Source organism: Paramisgurnus dabryanus, chromosome 24 (assembly GCF_030506205.2).
Source record: "Paramisgurnus dabryanus chromosome 24, PD_genome_1.1, whole genome shotgun sequence".
Classification (NCBI taxonomy): Eukaryota; Metazoa; Chordata; class Actinopteri; order Cypriniformes; family Cobitidae; genus Paramisgurnus; species Paramisgurnus dabryanus.
In genome coordinates this window covers 2,165,492-2,184,970 of record NC_133360.1, presented here as the reverse complement: position 1 = coordinate 2,184,970, position 19,479 = coordinate 2,165,492, and the positions used below count along the sequence as shown (strand labels likewise).

The 19,479-nt window shown below is 35.0% G+C and overlaps 2 protein-coding genes and 2 long non-coding RNA genes across 10 annotated transcripts in view; all 4 read right to left on the bottom strand.

Annotated features, from left to right (window-relative positions):
* The window catches only part of LOC135721126 (uncharacterized), a 159,236-nt gene that overhangs the window by 22,051 nt on the left and 117,706 nt on the right, over positions 1-19,479 (bottom strand). For both annotated transcript variants that reach the window (XM_073813459.1, XM_073813458.1), the window contains exon 4: positions 7,041-7,169. In XM_073813459.1, coding sequence (XP_073669560.1) covers positions 7,041-7,169 — 129 coding nt within the window. The remainder of the gene's footprint in view (positions 1-7,040; positions 7,170-19,479) is intronic.
* LOC135721132 (uncharacterized) lies at positions 111-4,754 on the bottom strand. 5 transcript variants are annotated; one of them, XR_010521428.2, is made up of 8 exons: positions 4,579-4,750; positions 3,935-4,489; positions 3,311-3,387; positions 2,907-2,994; positions 2,687-2,801; positions 709-747; positions 558-614; positions 111-393 (listed from the first exon to the last, which is right to left on the bottom strand). It is a non-coding gene; the product is annotated as an uncharacterized lncRNA (long non-coding RNA). The 5 variants fall into 5 exon arrangements; XR_010521425.2 differs by having other exon boundaries at positions 111-614; positions 3,935-4,130; positions 4,341-4,489; positions 4,579-4,733; XR_010521427.2 differs by having other exon boundaries at positions 111-614; positions 3,939-4,489; positions 4,579-4,754.
* On the bottom strand, positions 7,279-9,439 carry LOC141281638 (uncharacterized). The gene is made up of 4 exons (XM_073813612.1): positions 9,019-9,439; positions 8,801-8,850; positions 7,709-8,011; positions 7,279-7,595 (listed from the first exon to the last, which is right to left on the bottom strand). The coding sequence occupies exons 2-4, from the start codon at positions 8,844-8,846 to the stop codon at positions 7,279-7,281; spliced, it is 666 nt and encodes a 221-aa protein (XP_073669713.1). The 5' UTR covers positions 8,847-8,850; positions 9,019-9,439.
* Positions 10,640-19,309, bottom strand: LOC135721128 (uncharacterized). Of its 2 annotated transcripts, none has more exons than XR_010521421.2 (5): positions 19,138-19,302; positions 18,295-18,341; positions 16,774-16,820; positions 14,489-14,620; positions 10,640-10,719 (listed from the first exon to the last, which is right to left on the bottom strand). It is a non-coding gene; the product is annotated as an uncharacterized lncRNA (long non-coding RNA). The 2 variants fall into 2 exon arrangements; XR_010521422.2 differs by lacking the exon at positions 10,640-10,719 and adding an exon at positions 12,310-12,374 and having other exon boundaries at positions 19,138-19,309.

Genomic DNA, 19,479 nt, shown 5'->3' with positions numbered 1-19,479 from the left:
TACTGTTATTTATTTTACAGTGTAAAATATATACTACTGTATTTTTTTAGATTAAATTAAATACTGTTATTTTATTGGTTGATGTTAAATATAAAGACAACAACTATATCTTTAAAAGCAGAAAATTTATTGTGCAGTTTTAACTGTATATTTGTAACAATATTAACAAAAATAACAAAAAAAATGATTAGATTTTAAACAAAAAGTAAAGAAAAAATAACAAAATCAGTCAGCAATCAATGTATCCAATTGTTGCCATAGTGTAGTTACCCTAAATGAGAAAACCACATCATACAATACAGTGAAAAGCATAATTACAATACAGTTTTTTGTAGGTAGTATGGGTGGTGGTGGCAGGATGAAGGTGTAGGTCAGTAGTAGGCAACGTCGGTCCTGGAGTGTCGAAATCCTGCAGATTTCATTTCCAACCCTGATAAAACCTCGCCTACCTGTAGTTTTCTGGTGACTCTTCAGATCTAGTTGTTCAGGTGTGTTTGTTTAGAGCTGGAGCAAAACTCTGCAGGACAACGGCACACCAGGACCGACATTTCCTACACCTGGTGTAGGTGGTGGGGGCGTCATATACAGCAGGGGCGACAGCACTTGTGATAATCCTGTAACAAATGATAAAACAAATTAATAATAAGTCAAAAAATTAACTTATCATCTAAAATGCTTGTTTTTAGCAATAATGTACTTTGAGCTCACCAGTTATAATCTAGAACATGGCCAAGTCTCGAGATCCACCTTGAGAGAACAGAGAAAATATTACGGAGAATGTTACAATAACATTACTGAAAGCTTAAATAACCCAGTCGCAGTGCTGGTTGGTGACTTCTTTTTCAAGGGTGCACGATGCAAAGCTTGTCACAACATGTATTTAGCGCGTCATGTAAACTTATGTGTATCACGCATCATGTCAAAATGCGTGTCTGCTGCAGATGCTTCAAAGGGGTTTATTATAAACGATCTCGCTAAATCTCATGTGTAATCAGAGTTTAGTGTTAAGTTAGTGTCTTGCGAGTATTTTGTGAAAGTGAGTGTCATAAAATCATAAACCCTTCTGACGCTTTTACAGCAGGCACGTATTTTCACATAAGGCAAGATGCACATGGTTAACATGACACAACGAACTCATACTTTGACATGATGAGCAACACACATTACACTCTGAACACATATTTTGAATTTGCACCACTTAGGAGAGAAGTCACCAGCCACCACTGCGAAGTAGAATTACATTTTGAATAAATAATATTTAATAGACCACAGGTAGACTATTAAATATTTTTGCACGATTTTACACATTTCAGTGACTAAAACATGACACAAATATTACCCATAAATAGGGGTGTGCCGGTTTCAGAATTGGTGATGTCGGTTATGACATGAGTCAAATGTGACGGTTCGTACCATAACTGTCGGTGGGGTGTGTTTTGCTCGTTTAAATGCTCGTGGATTGACGGGAAAGTGTCATTTTACCATAAAATCATGAATGTTATGCCAAGTGTGTTTCAAACAGTAATAATGTTGAACAATTTAACAGAAAGCAATGAAATATTTAAAAAACACACTATTGCAAGAAGACTGCGCTGTCACTCTCTGCCCAGCATAAATTAATCCTCTATCTATCATCTATCTTAATAATCTTTAGAGAAACAAATTTGTGCCATGGGCTTTTTATGTCTGTAATTGTGTCTATATATATCTGTCAGTACAGAACAGCACAAAAACAATGTGGATTTAAAGCGTATTGAAGAGGTTTTGCTCATAAATGCAGGTAAAAGAAAGTAATGTGAACTTCAGATTGTTATTAAACTGCACACTATGCGCTGCAAACGCAACCGGTGTAAAAGCACAATGGCCATGCGCAGCAAACGCTCTCCACAGACGCGCTGCACAGTGCTCACCCGGCGTTTGAATAAACTAGGCACTGATTAGCTACTTGCTCTACGTTTCTTTAAAATTAACAGCAAGCAGTGAATGTGCGTTCAGGAGAGTTAGTAGGTTAGCATGGGAGGATTTGAACTTGAAAAGCGGAGTGTACTGACGGAAGAGATGATTTGAAAGGTGAGACTTTGTTTAATATGTTTAATCTCAAAAGTAACCGAAAAGTAACCTGGTTTGTCCTGTATGTCAGCGCGTTGTCAGTGTTGCTCCGCTCTGTATTTTCACTGCGTGAGAACATGAGGGGGCGTGTAACACAGACTGTTAACAATTGTTTTTAATTAGTATTTTAAAATTCTTTGATAAAAAATGTTTTTAAAAATATTTTAATAACACGGTTTTGCCGGTTATAGAGTTCTAATGACGGTGTTCAACTATAACCGTCGGTCTCACGGTTATATAATGACCGTCACACCCCTACCCATTAATAATAACTGGTGTATGAAATAAATAAATGTGTTAACTATAATAATTATTATCAATAAACACAAAACTAATTCCGTATAGACCATTCCAAACTTAAGACGTTAAATGAACAAATTTACACAAAACTATATACGAACCAATTACCACTAAGTAAGGTTTGTTATGGCAAAACAATTTATAGAAATACGTTGTTTGTACAATTTTAGAAGTGTTATAGACTGTCTTTTGTAGTCACCAAAAATGTTTAACGTTTAGTGTGCAATGATGGGTTTGGACATGCTACACTGAAGGAGACAAAAAAGAGATACAGTACCTCTGTTACCTCCACTTTCAGGATATTGACACCATCCATTCTGATGCTGGCTCCTCACATCAAGGTGGTTTAAAGTGCCATGAAAAATTGTTGTTGGTGTTAGCTTTGCTGAATCCTGTGAAAATAACATGTACTGAGTAACTAAAAATACAAGTTAAAGAGATGAGTAATAAATTGCATCAAAATCTAACCTCTATTGTTAGCCAAACTCAAAACTTACATTTTCCAGACAAAAGGTAAACTTGCTGTATTCTCAAGATGAAGAAATAAAATGAGCAGTGCAGGGTTTTTCTCCATATCAGAAACACCTGTGTAAACATAAAAATAAAACACAAGTTATTGCCACACTGATTAAAATATACTGTACTAAGTATGGGAGCTGTAAGAGATTAATACACACTCATTAAATACACTCAGCAAGTAGTTGCTTACCTATAAATATTAAAATAATTATTGGATAAATTTCATCCTTGTTAATGTGCTCCCAACTGATGTGCTGTTCCAGTTCTGTGCATTTTTCAAGTGTATAGGCAGTTCCTGACCAAACGCTTGACCAGTCCAGTACAGTAAAGTAAAGTAAAGTAATTGTTCAACATTTCAAATTGGGTATAAAAAAAATTATACCTTTTTGAGCCAGTATGTCCTGTCTTCAGATTTAGATGAAGGTCCTTCCCAAACCACATCTTGATGTCATAAAGAATCTTAAACACATAACATTTCAACAGAATGATTCAGGGCACTTGCACAGTTATACCTGAAAATGAATAGATTTTGTTCTAACTCAGATGATCACATGATATTGTCATAACAACATAATAATAAGTAAGATATTGTTTCTGTCTTAATAGATTGATTGCAGGCTTTGCCTGATGCTAAATGCATGGTAAAAAAATTTTATTAACAGATAATTGAACCACGTAAAAAAATAATAATAATTGAACCACGTGACTTCTCCCGATCACCCGGGACATAAGACCATCATGTAATGGCAGCGTATACAAAACAGGGATACAAAGGAAAACGTTGATCATTGGATTAATCCATATCAGGTCCTAGAACACATTTTCAGATCTCATGTCAGCAGAACACTAATAGGCTACATTTTCACATAAATATTCGCAGATATTACTTAAATCCACAATACATCTTTGTGTATGGATAGTCCTATTATTAGCAGATGAACAAAAGTTATGTGACTGAAAAGAGTAAGGCTTTTATGAAACTACACAATAATAAGTTAGTACTCACCCACTGTTTAAAAAAGCACTGCTGGTCTCAATCCAAGTGAGCACACAAACACACCGCCACGCAAGCACAGGAAGGATCTCTTCAGTGCGATGTCCGCTGAAGTGATGATATCCCCGCGATAGACGAAAGGACCAGCATGCAGGCGTAAAACTACCGTAGAAAATTTGTCGTGGACTGTAGCCCAGATTTACATACACTAATAAAGAAGATAAAACATTGTTAAATCTATTATACGTCTTTTCAATACTTCTAGCTGCCATAATGTTCAGTCAAGTTCACGTTCAGTCATTAATGTATTATTTTAAACCTATTCCACAGATATTCATTAAACAACGTATTCTGGCACAACATAATTCAAGTTTATAACGTTATTTATTTAACACATTAATTTCTTTCTCTTACTTACCTCAGCAAAGTCTCTGTCAACACAACACGATAAGCTCAGACTCGCCCTGACCGTTAATTTGAAAATGTCCTGCGCGGGGTTTTACACAGTGAACGTGCTTTATTTTGCACACAGGCAGACAATCATTGTGTAGTTGCAGAAGTTGTTTGCTGTTATGACAGAAATTAAGTAAAATTTAGCCGAAAGAACCCTTTACTGCCAATAAAGTCTCATACCAGATATTGCATATAGCACTTACCAGATAATGATGAAGTGAGTGAAGACAAACACGACGACACAATATCTCGTATAATAGCTCGCTGTCATTTTGTGGTCACAAAATTAATGTTAGCATATACGTATTAATATTCACCCAGCAGATATTAATAAAGAAATACGCGCTAGATGAGCAGAACAGATACGAAGACACACACGCGTTCTCACACTCCCCCTACTGACAGAACTGAGGAGCACATCACGTGACCGACTCGCGCCTGAACCCTCCGCATTTGTTTAATCAAATTCTAAAATTAGCGCTTTTTTAACTAATCGACTGTTATTTGAAGATTATACATATATATTATCGCCAAAACTAATCTTAAAAATACATTTTGTGACCCAGAGGCAACAATATTAAGAACTGATGGTATGTCTATTGAATTGGCTGGTGATTTCATTAAAGCCTCAGAAAAGGCACCTGATTTATGTTAAAGGAACACACCGAGCATCTGATGTGAAAACAGACATTAAACCAAATATCTCACAAAAAAATTAAGCATTTAAGATATAAATAGACGTTTGTCATTGTGTTTTGCAGTTGGTTGGTAATACTGTATTCAGAGTAATATTTCCCATAATGCCTTGGAAAACTACAGTAGCCTACTGTACAAAGCTTATGCAGTAAAAAACTGTTGAAAATACATTAAAATACTGTGGAAACAACAAATCTATAGTAACAAACTGTAAACAACTTATACAGTAAGAAACTGTTGAGAAAAACAGTAAAAAACTGTGAAAACAACGAAAATTATTTACAGTGTAATTAATTTGAATGACCAGCAGGTGTTCACCATTAATGTTTTAATCAGCACTTCATTATCTCATTAACTTTAACACTGATTCAGAGTTATATTTTTAACACCAGTCTTTCTTAACACCGATCTTGGTGTGGATTATATAAACACCAAATAGTGTTGATTTAACACTGGTAGAGTTAATTTAACACTGGGGATTTTCCTGTGTACGTGTTTCACATGCAGTACCCTAAAGACGCCTCAGGGACTCTTGAATTTATACAAAGGTATGTTTACACTGTTTACACACTAATAAAGAAAATAGATCCATCATTCTCATGACCTTTTTGTCCAGTATTGTTAGGCGCTATGATATATTTTATGCATTGATGTCAATAGACAGGTTTCCATCTATTTAAAAAAATTATGGTTAAGGGATTTAGCGAATAGTTTTGTACAAAGTGAAATTCAAGATACAGCACATACATGCATAAAATTACATTGGCTTTTACATTATATTTTTAAGAAAAACAATGTAATTCTAAAAGTTATGAATATTAAAAACATAGGCGTCATTTTCTTTTATGAGCAAGTAGGAACATTTTTATTTGTCATTATTTAAAACATGAAAACTTAAAAATAATCCTCTTTTCTCAGAGCTTTTTGTGGAATCAACTCCCAGACGGGCAGCAAAGCAGAGAAGAGGCATGGGCTTAACGCACCTGTTTCCACCTTGCTTAGAAAACTCCTGGACTTTGAGTTGATGGGCTAGTACCATGAACAACTTTCCCAGTTCAAGTCTGACTGGGCACCTTTGTTTCATATCACCATGTTCCCCCTGATGATAGGCTGTCTGGACGTGTAAAAGTGAGCTTCACTGAAACGTTTGTTTTGTGTTTGAAAAAACAAATTGTATAATTTTGTAATATGTGGTGATGCCCAGTTTGTTAATAAAAACAGAAAAGATACCTGTGTTGTGTGTTTGTAATTTGCTAATATGGGAAATTACTAAAGTATTTTAATATTCACAAATAACAGGATTTTACAGGAAATTACAGGAAATTCCTGGCAACTGAGTTGCATTAAATATAGATTAAATTGTAATAAACTACAGCATTTTGCTGTAATAATGCGACTACAATCACAGTACAAATGTTGTGTAAATACATTCCTTTATTGTCAAAGTAAACAGTACAAATCCTGTATATTATTGGCTGTAAATTTACTGCAATTAGTTGCCAGGAATTTCGTGTAAAATTACAATAAATTTTTAACAGTGTAGCATATAGCATTAACTAGCATATAACCTTAACTAGCATATAGCGTTAACTCAGCAGTCACAACTTTGTTTTGACCATTGTAACAACATTGTAATTAATTTACTGTGTGATTTAATGTTTGGGTGTACATCTGGACTGTAAGTCACAGTTTGTGTTATGTTGAGATTGGTCTGTTTTCCAGTGGTCTTTTGAGGTTTAAATAACAAGGAAGAAACAATCGTGTTTGGGGCTCATGATATCTCATTACCATGTACACAACTCTTCATCTATGCCTACGTGCAGTTTTACATTCTACGGCACCTTTAAATAACTAAGACAGTAAATACAACAGAAATATGAGTAAGAAACGCCAATGCCCGCAAGTTAAATATTTATAAATAGGAATTTGTACAAATTTGTACATCTGTAAATGTATATTAGTCAGTTACCTTTTAGATGAGAGTATTTACAACAATATTGAATGGCCACAGCCAGTATTATAACTGCCAGTATAGGCAACAGGACAGCAGCACATATCAGTCCTATATATAATGCAGACAGTCCTGGTTCTGCAGCGGCTATAGGGCAACAAACATTAATGCACGACAGTTAACTTCAATGTATGAAAATCATAAATGTTAATATTATAAATAACTTCAGTCATCGGGAAACTTAAAAGATTTGATCTTACCCACAAATGTATCTCTTGTATATGGTCTCTTTGCTGTTGGAGATCTGTAGTTGATAAACTCCTGTGTTTGTAGTTTTGAGATCTCTGATGGTGAGAGATCCGGTCTGATGATCCACATGAAGTCTGTCTCTGTATCTCTCATCAAAATCATATGAGATGCTATCATTTATGATGATTTCAGCTAGACGAACGTCTGGATTTGAAGGTCCAAACATCCACTTCATTTTATTGTATTTCTTTATTTCAGTCACTCCGGTGTTCAATATGACCGAATCTCCTTCTCTTTTGTTTTCTACTCCAGCAAAAAACACATCTGGAAAAAACGCAGATGTTTGTCAGATTTCCACATTTATTTTATGACACAAAAATATTAAAAACAGGGAGTGTGAATAAGAAAATACATTGCTAGTTATCTTAGTTACTCACTTTGTACTGTAAGACTGAATGTTTTGATGAAGGTTTCATTGGTGATGATTTTTTGTTGATAAAGTCCAGCGTGTTTGGTTCTGATATCGTTGATAGTGAGAGATCCAGTCTGATTGTCCAACTGAAGTCTGTCTTCAAATATCCCATCATCAGTATCATACAAATTTATATTTCCTTCATTCATTTTAGCTATAATAGCACCTCTATACAACCAAATCAGATAAACTTTACGTATGTCAGTAACTTCAGTGTTAAATGAGACTACATTTCCCTCCAGCACTGAAACTTCTTCACCAAACACAGCTGAAAAACAAGGACAGATTCTCAGCATTACAGTGATTTTACCACAGTTGAACACTTTACCTTTAGTTTATAATGTTAAATGGATTGTGGGTGCACACGTGTAAATGTAAAAAAAATCTAAATTCCAGGATAGTAAAGTAGAAAAATCATTTTAAAATGCACAAATATATCAATAAACTATATCTTTAGGCAACAGGTGGTTTAAACACCAAAAGTATTACCATCAACAATAAAGTTTAGCTTTTTTTTCTTACAACAAAACAACTTTTAAAAGATTTCATTTTACATGACAAAACTATATTAATGATAATGTACTATTGTACTCTTAGAACAGATGTGTTAAAAACAACACAATCAGTTTTAGTTAAGGGACAACACACTAAATGCTTTGTCATAGAATACACATATCTATGTGTTATTATTGGAACAACATGTTTTGTATTATTTGAACACAAAATCAACACAAAATTACACATAATGTGTTAAATAGCATAACACAAAAATGTGTAAAAAAATTAACACACACTTTCTTAGAATGTACTAAACATTCACTCTACACTAGAGACACACCCAGATTTAATGGTTGCTGTCAATCATTCATAGATTCGGGTATCTTGAGCAAATACCCACGTTTTATCAAGTTTATAAATAGGTTTAATAAATTATTTTCTGATTATAAACACATGTAAGGATTTGTTACATTAAATTTGAAAGTTACTTTCTATCACTGTCATGCAGGAAAAGGCAAAGTGAAAGCGAAAGTAAGAGAAAACGTTTAAACAAACTTACCATTTAAACTTAACGAGAAGATAAAAAACAGCAACATTTTCTTCATAATTCTGTAAAATTCAAAGAAATCCACGTGAAAAAAATGACCGAGTGAAGATGTTAAAGAGCTCTTATTTGACACGCATCATGATAACGTCACTGTATTCCAGAAAGGAGCAGATAAGGATTTTCAGGCTAACAACAGCAAATATTGTGTCATTGTGTCAGCACCCCCTTACCTTCACTCGCTAATACAGATGTACTGCATTGTGCCAACAAAGCGAAGTCTTGTCGTTTCATTCCAGAAAGGGAAAAGATCACGCGCACATTCTGTTGATCTGATCCAGATCTGTGGAATGGTCTGCCTGTTGTGACAAGATATGCTGACTCGTTAGCTGTCTTTAAGAATCAGCTAAAAACCATGGGCCGGCGCTAGAGGTGGGCTAGCAGGGCTTAAGCTCCGATTATTATAATAATTTGCCTGATATGCATCCTGAGTTTTATTGCGCGTTAAAATATTGTATATTCCAGCCGAACCGTAACGGCACAAATACGCAGAGCTTCTATTTTTGACGGATGCCGGACAGCTCCGCAGGGCGGAGCCATGACTTTATCGCGTGATCATACCTGAATTCACGAGAACTCGTGTTTTTTTATTAAATCTTTGCAATACAAACATTACAAACACACACACACACACACACACACACACACACACACACACACACACACACACACACACACACACACACACACACACACACACACACACAAATAAAGTCATTAATACAGAAACAACAAATAATAGACAGGAACAGAGCCAGGGGAGTTTCAAATAAATACATTAAAGATAAAGCATATATAAATGTTTTAGCAGCGTTCTTATTTTTTGAATATTGGATGGATTTGATGTACTGCTCTGTCTACGCGAGATCTCGTGTTGTGATCTGGGCTGGTTTGTAAAAACGTTATAATTCAACGGCATAATGGGCAGAGACAGAACTAGGTATCGCGCGATCATCACGTGAATTTGCGAGACCTCGTCACTTCAGCACGCAGCCGCTCTGCAACAAAAACGGAACAGGTGGGTATTGGCGGACGGCAGAGTGCGGAGACGTAACGCAGCGGAGCTGATCTGCAGCCGCTCCGCAGTCGGTGGAAATCCGGGGAAAGTCACCAACGCGCCATTGCGGACGCGGCGAGTATAAACATAGCTTTGTCGTGCGCTGAGTGCGCGAGACCCCATTTCGCGTGGAGGTGTGCACGGCATTGCGTCCGAAAATGACCGAACTCGAGGCGATTCTGTCCGAGCAGGCAAGCCTGTGACGTATCTCCCCAGGTAGCCAAAACAGTTTGGCCCAATAATGGCCCAAATCCGGCAGGCCAGAAAAAAAACCACGGCCCAGTTCCGGCTGCCAGAAAAGGGCCAACTCTGGGATGAATGACGCCCCAGAATCGGCCCAAGTACACTGGCCCATTTCCGGGTGCCTTAAGTGAGCCGGCACTGCCAGCACAGTGCCAGAATCACGCCAGCTAAAACATTACACTCAGCCGAAACTGGCCCATGTCCGGGTGCTTAAAGTCAGCCGACACTGCCAGCACAGTGCCAGAATCATGCCAGCTTAAAATGTACACTCAGCCGAAACTAGCCCGAATTATTTTTTAAAGTGTTTTTTATTTTATAACCTTAGCCCTTAAGATGTCATGTACTTATCCCTTCTTAAAAAAAAAACTTTTATTATATTTAGTTAAAAAAAGTTAAACTGCACATTAGAAGTTCTATCCTCAATGTTTGTGATGCTTTTAATGTGTTAAGTGTCACACTTTACTGTAGGTGTTTAAAAAAAAAGAAAATATACAGTATGTTTACATGTTTATTTGAAACATAACATTACATTAATCAAACATTAATAAACATCTGGACACTCCTCAAGTGTACCCTAAAAGAAGGAAAGATTGAGAGAAAAGAGATAAGAGGGGGAACAGAAAATGACTCATGGTTACTTCATCAGATAGACTGAATGCATTAATGTTAACTTGGGTAAATGTTAAAGGAATAGTTCACCCTAAAATAAAAATTCTGTCATCATTTACTCATCCTCATGTTGTTTTAAAGGTAGGGTAACAGATTTGATCCTAAAAGATTTTTAGTTATGCTGGTTAAAAGTCTCCTCACATCCTGATAGCAATCACTGTGTTAAGTTGTTTAAATGTATTTGTAGAATTTATGTCATCTGTGAAAGGCGTAGGACCAAAAAATGTTCAACCAATCATAAATTTCGGTCCGAATGGACGTTTCCTTTTCTTGTCCCTCATACGTAAGCATAATTTGAATGCCCACCGCGCAGCGAGTCCATGCAGACTAGGGCTGGGTATCGATTCAGATGTTCCAGATCGATTCGATTTCGCTTCACAAGCTATCAAATCGATTCGATTCCGATTCACGATTCAATTTTCGATTCTGGTTCTCGGGTAGGTTTTTATACTTGATTCTCGATTCAACTCAATGAATATAGATTTAATACAAATACTATATTAATAAAAAAGAACAGTGAACAGCAGTTTACAAGTGTGTAATTAATAAAAAAAATTAAAAGCCACAACACTAACGTTGAAGAAGACTAGTAATTAGATTAAAGTTAATCTTACGCAGGGGCGTCAGTTTGTGTTGAAAAGTGGTGGGGACAAAAGATTAGATGAAAAAAAAATTACAGCAGGACGAAAAAATATTGAATAACATTTTTTGATATTTATACCGAAAACAAGACAAAAATACCAAGATTTTTTTTCTTAAAAATCTGACTTTCTTACTTAGATTTTTTGTCTTGTATTCAGTAGAAATATCTAAAAATTCTTAAATCAAGATGTATTTTCTTGATGAACAAAATGACGTAAAAAAATAAGTCTAGTTATTAAACAAAAACTAAACAATTTAAGTGAATTTATGCTTTAAACAAGCAAAAATATCTGCCTATGGGGTGAGAAATTTTTTCTTGAAATTTTCTTAAATTTAGTGTTTAATTTTTTTTAAATGCTTACCCCATTGGCTTACCCCGTTTTATGCACAAAATCACTTAAATTTGATATTTTTGGTCTAAAAACTAGACTAAAAACTAGACTTATTTTCTTGGGTTGTTTTGCGCATCTTAATTTAAGAATTTGTACATATTTTTACAAAATATTTTGACAAAAATACGAAGTTTTTTTTTTTTTTTTTATAAATTTTTTTGCAGTGTAAGTCCCACATGTATTGCTTGATTTTTCAGAACATTTTAACCAAATGTTTTCAAAAAGTGGTGGGGACAAAATCAGCCATTTCAAAAAGTGGTGGGGACAAGTCCCCAGCGTCCCCAGTGTAAATGACACCTATGATCTTACGTTCAATGTTTGTGGAAATAAATATGAAAGAAAAAAATCTATTCTGCTCTTTGAGAATCGATTTTTATTAGACCACGTTTTAAAAAACGATTAATCGGAAAATCGATTTTTTTGCCCAGCCCTTACGCAGACACCATAGGTCATCTGCGTGTTCACATGCGCTTACCTCCTGTCTGTAAACAGCGAGAACAACAAACTTTTCTGCTGAATTGACAACCTGTACAGGAGGCACAAAATGAAAGCCATCTTTTATAACAACAACAGCAAAAACTGCCTGGATCGGCAAAGAGCAAAAACCCAAATTAACATCGGTAACTTTACTGCTTTACCACGAGATGCAAACAGCTGCAGGAGGCAAAGGGTCTAAAAGGGTCGTTGTTTATTTTGGTAAGGTACGCGATATGTTTGTATTGAGGTGGATTCGATATTCTACTTTGATGAAACATTGTGTTGCTTATGAAATTTGTGTTCGTTTACGGATTAGCATAACGATATAGTTACTACGTCTACACAACCGAACGTGTGCTTAAACTAATTCTGATATAAACCAGTTGTTTATGTTGGTTATTTTGGAAGTGTTATTCACTTTGTACTGCAAAGTTTTCTCACTGGTGAATGAGACATGAAATGTGACCGTCTGATCTGTGCATGTTCATGTGTTTGGAAAGAGGCGTGACTTTGGATGGCGATTTGACTTGAGGGTGGGATCGTGATTTCATTACTAGGCGGCTACCGTTAGCATTTTTCAAAATGTGTTACCCTACCTTTAAACCTGTATGAATTTTTTCTGATGAACACAAAAGAAGATATTTTGAGGAATGATGGTAAACACACAGCAGATTGTAACCATTGACTTCCATAGAAGGAATAAAAAAATATGATGGAATTTAATGGGTACCGTCAACTGTGTGCTAACCATCATTTATCAAAATATTTTCTTCATCATTTATCACAATACTTCCAAAATACTTTTTCCTACTATGGAAGTCAATGGTTACAACGTGCTGTGTTTTTACAATCATTACGCAAAACATCTTAATTTGTGTTCATCAGAAAAAAATCATGCAGATTTAGAACAACATGAGGATGAGTAAATGATGAAAGAATATCTATAGACCTTTTGCGTGTTTGCAAACAGAGATGACGTTTTTTTGTGGGCGGAGCCCAACTGGTGGCAGAAAGTGAATGCTTCTCAATAGCTGTGTGAAGTGTTTAAGCATTAAACTGTGATTTTTAAGGATCCGGTGTTCTGTAGAAGTCTGTTTCCCCTATATTTCTCTTAAGTGTAATGTTTCTTATGACGTTTTCACCAAGTTACGTTTACTTTTTAAATAAATTAAAAGTTTTAATGGCTTGGCTACTGATATGCTTGCATGTATGTAATGTATATGTATTGTTCTTTATTGGTAAATCAATTATTTTTACAGTATGAATCGCTGAAGTACTTATAAGAGCAATACTATCATGTATTCTGTATAATATTATTTATTAAACATTTAATCATTTCCTGTTTTCAATTTCTTCCTTATATTTTTATCCTACGTGTGTGATCTAAAACTATTATGTTTACATACAAATTAATTTGTATAGGCCTGTTTATATATTATTAACACTTTACATCGTGTGTGTGTGTGTGTGTGTGTGTGTGTGTGTGTGTGTGTGTGTGTGTGTGTGTGTGTGTGTGTGTGTGTGTGTGTGTGTGTGTGCGTGCGTGTGTGTGCGTGCGTGTGTGTGTGTGTGCTATGTTTATATATTTATTAGTAAACATCATAATTTAGAACAAACAGTAAGAAGACATAGGCTAAGATATAAGGTAAAAAGAAGTAATAGAAAACGAAAAAAATACGAAAACTTTAATAAATGGTAATATTATTGATATTATGAACTAATTCAAATCTTTAATCTTTCTAAATAAATTATAAACGTAACGTGATGAAAACGCTATAAGAAACACATAGAGGGAACAGACTTCGACAGAACACCGGATATCTTCTCTAATTATTTTCTATTCAATTAAAAGATTTTCAGATGATTTCATCACTTCAGTCTGTCCGGTTCAGGGCTTTTATTGCAACCATAAACACCTACGTTTATCTTCAAATGGTGTCTTCGACGACGGTATACTATAAAAATGAAGGTCATCTATTTTGGCATTCCTATTCTGACACTCAACAGCACAACAAAACATTTTCTAGTGAGTTATATTGTTCGTTTCACTCGTGTCTCATTCATTTCCACTGTTTTTCTGCCACCACATGCGCGCGTGACGTAACTGTGACGTCGACTCGCAAAAGGTCTATTGAACTATCCCTTTAACAACAAGTGAAATACCTTGAATTTGCTTGTTTTCAGGCCCGCTCTCTTCTTCTTTTTGCATCTCTGTCAGATGCAAGCTGCAGAAGTTTTTATGAACTTTTCTACTTCACCATCTGGTGCACGAACAGTACTTTTTCTGAACAGATTCTTGAAAAGAAACAAAATTATTTAATTAGGTAAATGCAAGCATGTTAGTTTAACCCTGGAGAACCCAAGAACCCTTCTCTTAATATCAATTAACATTGGCCACATTTGACCCGTGGGTTCTCCAGGGTTAAATGTTACCTACAAGCTATTCTGCTTCAAAAACAATGACAGGTACTTTAGGGTGGAAGACTTATAGCTTCATAGATTAACATTGTAATGGCTTTATATACAGTGGCAAGAAAAAGTATGTGAATTTCACAGTTTTCTGAACAAATTTGTCATAAAATGCGATCTAAACTTTATCTAAGTCAAGGGCATTGATAAACATAATGTGTCTAAAATTACACATAATTACACAAAAAAATTCTGATCTTTCATGTCTTTATTGAGAACTACCAAAAAACATCTTAGTGCTTGTGAAAAAAATGTGAACCCTTGATTGAATGACCTCAAAAAAGCCAATTGGAGTCACGACTTAGCACAGCTATTGGCCTATTGTTTTTTCCCCAGATTCAGTTAAATTTTTTCTCAAATCTCAATCCGTGTTTTTCGTTTTATTCTGGATTCTGGTTAAATTAAATTTCAGTAATCAAAAAGCACATCTTATCAACTGAAAACATAACAGAAAATTAGCAGATCCACCACTGCAGTGAATATACTGTACTGTATGAGTGTGCGACTGTGCGTTTCCACAAGGTGACGTGCCCATTTACCAGCATGTATAGCTCGTATATGGTTCCCAGACACGAGGGCTCACTAAGTTTTCTTTCTTGTTTAAGTGAACATAAACAGCTGTATGTTTATCAGTATATTGAAGCAGTGCCGTCTTAAAGCTGTCTTAGGTGTTCAATGTTCATTACACAAAAAATGAAAACCCCTCACTACTATTAACTGAATAAATTTCGCAGCTGCACATTTAATCCATACAGTGAGGACTGTGCAGTGTTTTATTTGTATTTATTGCTAATTCATGTTAAAATCATGTTGACAGACAATTTCATAACTAATATATTTACATTTAATACAGATGCCTGAAAAGTAAAACAAGATGAGTATAGTATTATGATTAAGAGGAAATATTAAAAATTTGGTTGCTTTTCAGTAGCATTGTTGTAGTGACAGCCAAAATACATTGGCCTATATGTAATACACATGAGTAGTACAAAGTCCATTTCCTACTTTGCAAACTCGGCACAACAAAAAAAAAACTAAACAAAAATGAGTGGAAGTGGCAACGAATATCCAAAGATGATAAATTGTGGACAAAAAGGTAGCACGAATTCCTTTATATGGAAGTAGTTTGGCTAGCTAAAAAACTGACGAGGCGCAGATTAAAATATAAATGAACCCTCTTGTTTTTGTGGCTTCAGTCATTGTTGGCATACTGTTTTAAAGCTGGAAGCATTAACAACTTGCATCGAAATATATATCATTATCGTTCAATATGGATTTTTTTCTGAGATCACATTTTTGCCATATTGCCCAGCCCTAGGCCGATGTATTTTGGCTGTCACTACAACAATGCTACTGACAAGCAACCAAATCTTTTGTTTTTTTATCATAACACTATACTCATCTTGTTTTACTTTTCAGGCATCTGTATTAAATGTAAAAATATTAGTTATTAGAATCTATGATTTAACATTAGCAATAAATACACACAAAACACACAGTCCTCACTGTATGAATTAAATGTGCAGCTGCAAAAGTTGTTCAGTTAAGAATAGTGAGTGATTTCCATTTTTGGGTGGAAAGAACATTTCTGACACAGAAAGCAGTAGGCTACTGTCACTTTAAGACCCAAAACAGCTTTAAGACTGCACTGCTTTAATATACTGATACTGACACATCTAGCTGTTTATGTTCACTTAAACAAGAAAGAAAACTTAGTTTAGTGATCACGCATGTGTTGACTGCGCGTTGTGTGCGTGCTTCGCGAGCCCTCATGTCTGAGGAACAGATGTCAAGCGTGCGCGTTGTGGGAACGCTGAGTTGCACACTCATACAGAACAGTATATTCAATGCAGTGGAGGAGCTGCTACTTTTCTTCATTTTTTCTAAATTTGTGAATGTCCTGTAAATAATATATACTTTTTAAAGCGGTACGGATGTGTGCGTGGGCAAGGCGGAGATGGAAAGAAAGTATACTGTACCTTTTCTGTCTGTTCTGTTCCAGCCTTTATTGGAACCTGCTAGTGCTCTGAAAAACACATGAAAGATCTGAATTTCTTGTTTTATAATTTTTAGACACATTATGTTATTTATGTATATTTATTCAGAAAACCATTACATTTTCTTGCTAATGTATATATACATAAACATACAATACATATATAATATTGATGGCTCTTGCTTCGTTCTGAAACCCTAGATGGCAGTTTTCTTATCCTCGAACAAACTGTCATCACAAGGGCCATGTTTACATGCACAAAATGTTGTCAATCCGACTGAATTTAATCCGATGAAAGGTTACAACAATACAGTTTACATGCACCCTAAACATGTTTAAATGTTTGCACCTCAAAATGTTTGTTTTCATGTACAATTTATATAAACCGAACATCTGTGCAAGCGCACAGCCAGGGTTGGCAGCTTCACATATCAAAACCATCCCCATGGACATTCAAAATTAGCCCAAAAGCATCCCAATGACTTATCACAGCCCAAATACCAATAACTAATGAACAAAATCCTTTCATATCTGACCAGCAGAAAAAACAACTCGCAAAGACAGTTTAAACAGTAGCCCAAATCTGAACGAAAAAAAGAGAGGACTTGGCAATGCCACCCCAAAGCCAAACCAAAGCAAATAAGAGGTAAATATACGACGTGAACTTGAGCACAAATTTTCTGTGCACATGCACAATGTATTTTTGCATCCGACAAAATACTTTGATTCACGCATTTACATGCATACTTTTCTCCTGCTGATCGGATCACAGATTGGACTACACCACCCCTTTCAATACGATTCAAATTTGCATCCAATCTACCTCAATCATATTGATTAAGGTTTTTACATGACGACTTTTTAATACGATTGAGCCATCAATACGATTACAAACTAATTAATTGGTTGCATGTAAACATAGCTACTAGAAACATAAGTACTAGAACAAGGGCACACCACTAAGGTAAAAAAAACGGTTACATGCCCAATTGTGCCAGTGTTGTATTATCGAGAAAGTTCATTATTATTTTTTATACCTTTTTAAGCCTTGCCTATTTAAAATTTTAATATTTGCAAGATGCAGCAAAAGAGAACTCAATTTGGTTTTTAAGGGTTGTTTTGAGATTTTCAATTATATAAAAAAGTAAGTTTTCCTTACTCTTAATCACACACATCCACAGATAATTGTGTTTTCTCTACCATTATATTTATATTTCAAAATGACTGCAAATGCCAAATCCATAAACTGGAATTGTGATCTAATAAAATATCTTGTTATTATAGTGTACATAACAACGTTTACATATCAAAGTTTAGTTTAGACTACTTAATGTAAAGACTTTTTAAAGACTTGTTATTTGTAATATATATTTGTAGCCCTAAACAAATCCCTATCATACTTCAGGCCCCAATTGACCCCTCAGACAGTCCTGACATTAACAATGCAACAAAACTGATTCCCAAGAAATATCCATGCCCCATCCAATATTGTACTTTTACTTACATTAATTCTTCAAATGAATTCTGTCCAAACTGATGATCTTGAGAAATCTAAATGTGACAAAAACAATCACAATAAGTTGTTAAGTTGTATAACAGACAGACAGATCATAGATACAAAATGTTGAGTAATAATTACATAATTAAGGTTCACTCATTTTCTACAAAGTATCTTTCAATAGATGAAATCGGTTATAATGTTGTGCAACAGTGAGGTGGAAATATTTTTACTGCAGGTGCACTTTAAGTAAAGTAGTTTAACTACCAGCTGTGTCCTGTAGCTGCAATGCTCTCTATTCTGTGAAATTTAAACATTTTCTGTACCAGACAAAGTTATACCTTGGTAAAAAAAATTACCTCAGTCAGCTGTATAATAGCGGAACTGGCTGAGGTGGCTACGAGTGTTTAGCAGAATAGCTTCACGATCCCTCAGTTAACGTTACTCCCGCCTGCTGCATAGACTGCTGAGGCAAATCCTCAGACCAGTTTTATGAGTTGCGAAATATTATTTGTTTGTTTTGCTAAACGAAATATTACTGTTTAAGTAAGTTCATTAAACTGAGCAGAGTTCATTTCTTATGTCCGAATTCTCCTTGTCAGATAAATTATAAAAATCGATTTTCTACTCAAATTTATCTAGAAAGACTTCAGTATTTTAATAATAAATTCAAATGCTAATTTACATATTTGTTGAAGCGGGATTGTGGTCATTTAAAAAATTACGTATACTATATCAGTCACACCAGTTTGTCCTTCTTTTAAATGAAGTTTACATATATCTAATATGTGCAGAGTATAAATATTTTATGCATTAAAATTATGTTAAATAACTTCCAAAAAGTCTTACCTCAGAGAAATTGCAGCAGACTTCATGCAGCAACAACCGTTAAAGCCCGGTAAATGTCGTCACTAGATGTCGCAGCTAGTGCGCATGTCTTGAAACAGCAGCAGTTCTTTTTCCAAAATAAAAGTTCCTTTAACCAGCTTTAATTGTCTAAAAATTGTAATCGATAAATTATAAATAGATCAATCTTTATGATCAAATTAGTTCAAATTCTGGAAAAGGGCTGAAAAATTGTAGTTGTAGTAAACAAATTGACAAGCTTTACAGCTTATTAAATTTTTTTATAAAATCTCAATTTAGTATTTGACCATTAATTAATAAAATATGTGTTTGTTGACATATTAC

What these genes read in the sequence shown, in the direction of transcription:
- LOC141281638 (XM_073813612.1), bottom strand. Translation starts at nt 8,846, where the DNA reads ATGAAGAAAATGTTGCTGTTTTTTATCTTCTCGTTAAGTTTAAATG. An exon ending in CTTCTCGTTAAGTTTAAATG is followed by an intron (nt 8,012 to 8,800) that starts GTAAGTTTGTTT and finishes CTTGTTTTTCAG; the next exon opens with CTGTGTTTGGTGAAGAAGTT. An exon ending in ATTCAGTCTTACAGTACAAA is followed by an intron (nt 7,596 to 7,708) that starts GTGAGTAACTAA and finishes CGTTTTTTCCAG; the next exon opens with ATGTGTTTTTTGCTGGAGTA.